Genomic DNA, 4508 nt, shown 5'->3' on the forward strand with positions numbered 1-4508 from the left:
GAAAGGTTATTTAAAAGTCATACAGAGAATTTTTAATTGTTTTGAATAAAAAAAAAAAAAAAAAACATATTTTTTAACCGCTGGAACTCTTTTTCTTTTTTTCTTGCGTAAATGAAAAATGCATCGAAAATATTTAAGGCATAATAAAAATTTCAACATACGGTATATATCTGTTAACATATATAGTTAATCTTTACTTGAAAATTCAAAAAGTTTTTTTTAATTATAATCTCTTTGGCGCTTCAGTTGTGATCGGGTTCAAAAGTGACCCCATTACATTCCTTGAAGGGAAGATTAAACTTGCGCAGAGAAGCACTTGAGATAGTGGCACTATCTTTTTTTATACCGATCTAAGTTCATCTGTTTGTCTGTCCACCTGTCCTTCGCATATGTGTCCATATATTCTTGCTTTCCAGATGTTTTAATGAAATTTCGAGTTTTTGACCCGCGTAGGCACACTATTAAGAATAGAGAAATACATTATCCTTTTAGTCAGGCTCTTACACAACTTGTCGTACAAGAGTGTATTGAGTTTATGTAAACGCATGCAGCACTCAATAGAATCATTCTAAATCACTTTCTGTATCAATCTAAGCTTGTCTGTCTGTCAGTCCATCCATTTTTTCTTATGTTCAACCTACTTATCGCAACTTTGGAGATATTTTGTTGAAATTTGAAATCAAAACGCTATTGAAATGGACCACTTTTTCGATCACTTCCCTACCTCACGGTTTATTTTGAAAAGTCATTATATGAACTTAAAAGTGTTAATAAAACTTATACCCAAAATATAAATCCCTAGTTTACTGTATAACTAATGTCTAAGTGAAAGAACTTTAATATGCGACAAACCTACTTTGAGTTGAATTTTAAGTATCTTAGTGTGAGCGATTATATAAGGTATTGCGGTATATGATTTCTTTAGTACAATTCATAAAAATTCTTCTATCAAATTGTTTCAAATTTAAGATTTACATAATCGTGTTTTATATACAAAGCACAAACTGATGCATTCATGTTAATACGTTACTTAGTTATGGATGCACTTTTAATAATTATTTCAAGTATCATCTAAATTTTTTTTCAAAATTCTTTTGATGACTCCATAATCAGTGATTAGCTGGTGAGCTTCCTTTCCAGTCTATTCATTAGCATGAAGTGCGCTTACACTCTTTGGAGGAAGATAACGTGCCTGGCACTTCTTACCATAATATCGCGAACACCTTCGAAAAACCTCTCCATAGTCTGCCCCCTCAAACTTGTAACTTACCATTTGAAATAATTGTACTGGGATATTATATGGAAAATATTTTTACAAGATTTCACATCAATATCGCTCATACAGGTGGTAAGGCGCGCTTGAAGACAACTCGGTCTACTTTTTTCGATAAATTTTCTTTTATAAGACTAGACCGACTAGTTATATTTTATTCTTAATAGCTTTATGGAATTTATCTTGAGAAAGTGCCATCACCGCTGTCCTCTTGCTAAAGTCCTATATAACCTTGATAACATTTTCTGCAGTCACCATCGAGAGGTTGTAGTATACCTGAAAATGTGAAAATATTAGCATCATCTGTAAAGAAGCTCCAGAGAACCTGAAAATAGTATACATTTCTTATCAATATCAGTAGCGTTGATCTAGCCGCGTCGCATGACAGTTCTTAGTAGTTAGTAGCAAAGTAAAACCTGCCTTGGCTTTGAGCTAATATGTTCTATGGGTGATCTTACAATGTATTATAGTACCTGAATAGTAGTGGGGAAAATCCGGTCGGCCTCAACCAATATTATAGAGTATTAAAATTTCTTTTTCTTGTGTCTTTTCGTTCTTTTTTTAAATTTTTCTTAAAGATGTGGGTATGAAAGATTCGAGAAAAGACGACCTCTTCTTCTTCATTTTTGTCATGCAAAGAAATATTTAATCTCTCCAACGGAAATTTGAACCTTTAATCGCCCTTTATCATCAAAGTAATCGGTCTCTCCTGAAGAAACTGGACTCAAAAATCAAGGATCTCGCTCCGACTATATGCAACAAACCATTAAATCTTGATACTTTTAATAGCACAAAGCAAGTAAAAATTATTAAATATTTTACAATTATTCATATAACAAGTTTGCAAAGTAATCCGTTGTATGAGAAGTGGTCGAAAAAGTGGTCCGATCCCAATCATTTTCAATGGCGTTTGTCCTTGGTCCAAAATAAATCAGTGTATCAAATATCATCAAAATACCTTAAAAATTGTGGACTCTGCGTTGAACGAAAGGGAACAAAACGGACGGCGGGACAGACAGGCTCAAATCAAATGGGAAAGTGACTCTGAATCGATCGATATAAAAAAAGGTGGATGTATCTCAAATTCTTCCTTCTACCACAAGCGGTGTAGGGTATAAAAAGCAGCATTTTTTAGAAGGCGCACGTGGTCTATATACGTACTCTGTTGATCGTCACTAGCTCTTATTTGCAATGAGAATTTAAGTCTATAATAATAAGCATCATTGTTTTGGTTTTTGCTTTTTATTACAGAATGCCTTCCAGCTCGTTACGTATTAGCAGTATTAGGCTCCATAGGAATGGCCATTATTTATGGCCTAAAGGTGAATTTAAGTGTAGCCATGGTGGCAATGCTTAATCATACTGCAATCAGAAATGACAATGTTGATCTTTCACATAACATAAATGATAATTTTGCGAAACCTGTTGAAAAATGTCAACCACCAGACGGCGATACCGACGATTATATTGCCATATTGGAGGTATAGATATTAAGGCTATTATAAAAGTTTAAAAAGTTTCAAGTTACACTTGCAGGATGGTCCTTTCGATTGGAGCGGTCCTTTGCAAGGAACTCTACTAAGCTGCTACTTCTGGGGTTATTTGATATCTCAAATTCCGGGGGCACGAATAGCTGAAAATTTTTCGGCAAAATGGGTCATGTTGACAGCCGTAGCAATAAATGGTTTTTGTACCATCTTGACTCCTATATTTACTAAAGTCCATTACGTGGGTTTAATTTTTATGCGTGTTTTGGAGGGCATCGGTGGTGGCGTCACTTTTCCGGCTATGCATTGTATGATCGCCGCTTGGTCACCCCCTAATGAAAGATCAATTATGTCTACAATTATATACGTAGGCACATCATTTGGTACAGCGGTCTCTATACTTATGGCGGGATTTCTATCCGATAATTTTGGCTGGGAGTCAATTTTCTATGTTATGGGTGGTCTTAGCTGTATATGGATGATTTTATGGATTTGTTTTGTTCAAGATAACCCTAATGAACAGCGTTTTATCACTGCTGATGAAAGAGAAATGATTAATAGCTCCCTGGGTCAGAGCAAAGAAAATGCCAAAGAAGGTCATCCACCGACACCATGGAACCAAGTCCTAACATCGATACCATTTTGGGCCATTTTAATAGCGCACTGCTGCAGTAATTGGGGCTGGTATATGTTCTTGATTGAGATACCGTTTTATATGAAACAAGTCTTGGCCTTAAACGTAACCAGTAATGCTATGGCTAGTGCTATGCCTTATTTCCCTCTATTAATTTTTAGCATAATGCTAGGCAAAATCTTAGACACACTCAAAGCGAAAGGTAAATATTGTGATATATTGAAAATAATATATGATAATAATAGGAAGACGTAGAAGAAGAAGAAGAAGAAGAATATGAATGCACATGAAATTTCTTCAATTAATCTTACAGAAAAAATTACTACGACAGCGGCTCGTAAAATTTCCACCACTATTGCTTCAGCTATACCTATGTTATGCTTATTAATCCTATGCTATATAGGATGCCGACATGCCTGGGCTGTTGCCATTATGACTATTGGTATTGTATCTATGGGTGCCATGTTCTCGGGTTTCCTTTCTAATCATATTGATATAGCTCCAAACTTTGCCGGCACTTTGGTGGCTTTAACCAATACTGTAGCAACGTTGCCCGGCATAATTGTACCCATCTTTGTAGGCTTTATAACGAAAGGAAATGTAAGTTCCAAGTATATAATTATAAAAATATGTATAAAAGATTGAAAAAATCTTTTTATAGCAAACAATTGCTGCTTGGCGGATAATATTTTTTGTTACTATGGTTTTATTTGTTATCGAATTCTTGGTGTATATCATTCTCGGATCAGGTGAAGAGCAACCATGGAATAAGAAAAATCAAACAAATGATTCGGAAAATACTCCGCTACGAAACAAAGAAAACACTTCTTAAATACACTGGCAATTATTATATACACCTGTAAATTTATATACAAAAAATATACAAACAAATTATAAAAAACAACTACCTCTTCGAAAGAAAAGCAGTGCTTGGTGCTCCTTAGCGAGGAAACTTGATATCGGATTTTGTATTTTCGGCTGATTGTTCTTGTTAACAAGATCGTCCATTGATGATAGCTCAATGGCGCGGGACCGTAAGCCTTCTGGTTCATACGTTCTGTTATATATTAATAATTGATGTCCATTCGGTAAATTAAAACAAAAAAAAATTAAA

General features: G+C 34.7%; 1 protein-coding gene across 1 annotated transcript; it reads left to right on the top strand.

Annotated features, from left to right (window-relative positions):
• Window positions 1–2536: 2536 nt before the first annotated feature.
• On the top strand, window positions 2537–4330 carry LOC119644515 (putative inorganic phosphate cotransporter). The gene is made up of 5 exons (XM_038044077.1): window positions 2537–2754; window positions 2810–3068; window positions 3132–3596; window positions 3708–3994; window positions 4056–4330. Exons 1-5 carry the CDS (start codon window positions 2572–2574, stop codon window positions 4224–4226), a joined length of 1365 nt encoding a protein of 454 aa, XP_037900005.1. The 5' UTR covers window positions 2537–2571; the 3' UTR covers window positions 4227–4330.
• The last annotated feature ends 178 nt before the right edge of the window (window positions 4331–4508 follow it).

The sequence above is a fragment of the Glossina fuscipes genome, unplaced genomic scaffold (assembly GCF_014805625.2).
Source record: "Glossina fuscipes isolate IAEA_lab_2018 unplaced genomic scaffold, Yale_Gfus_2 118262, whole genome shotgun sequence".
In the NCBI taxonomy this organism is placed as follows: domain Eukaryota; kingdom Metazoa; phylum Arthropoda; class Insecta; order Diptera; family Glossinidae; genus Glossina; species Glossina fuscipes.

Bases quoted from the DNA above. Each gene is read 5' to 3' on its own strand.
- LOC119644515 (XM_038044077.1), top strand. From the start codon at position 2,572: ATGGCCATTATTTATGGCCTAAAGGTGAATTTAAGTGTAGCCATGGTG. The intron at 2,755-2,809 runs GTATAGATATTA...TTACACTTGCAG, and splicing joins ATTATATTGCCATATTGGAG to GATGGTCCTTTCGATTGGAG. The intron at 3,995-4,055 runs GTAAGTTCCAAG...ATCTTTTTATAG, and splicing joins GCTTTATAACGAAAGGAAAT to CAAACAATTGCTGCTTGGCG.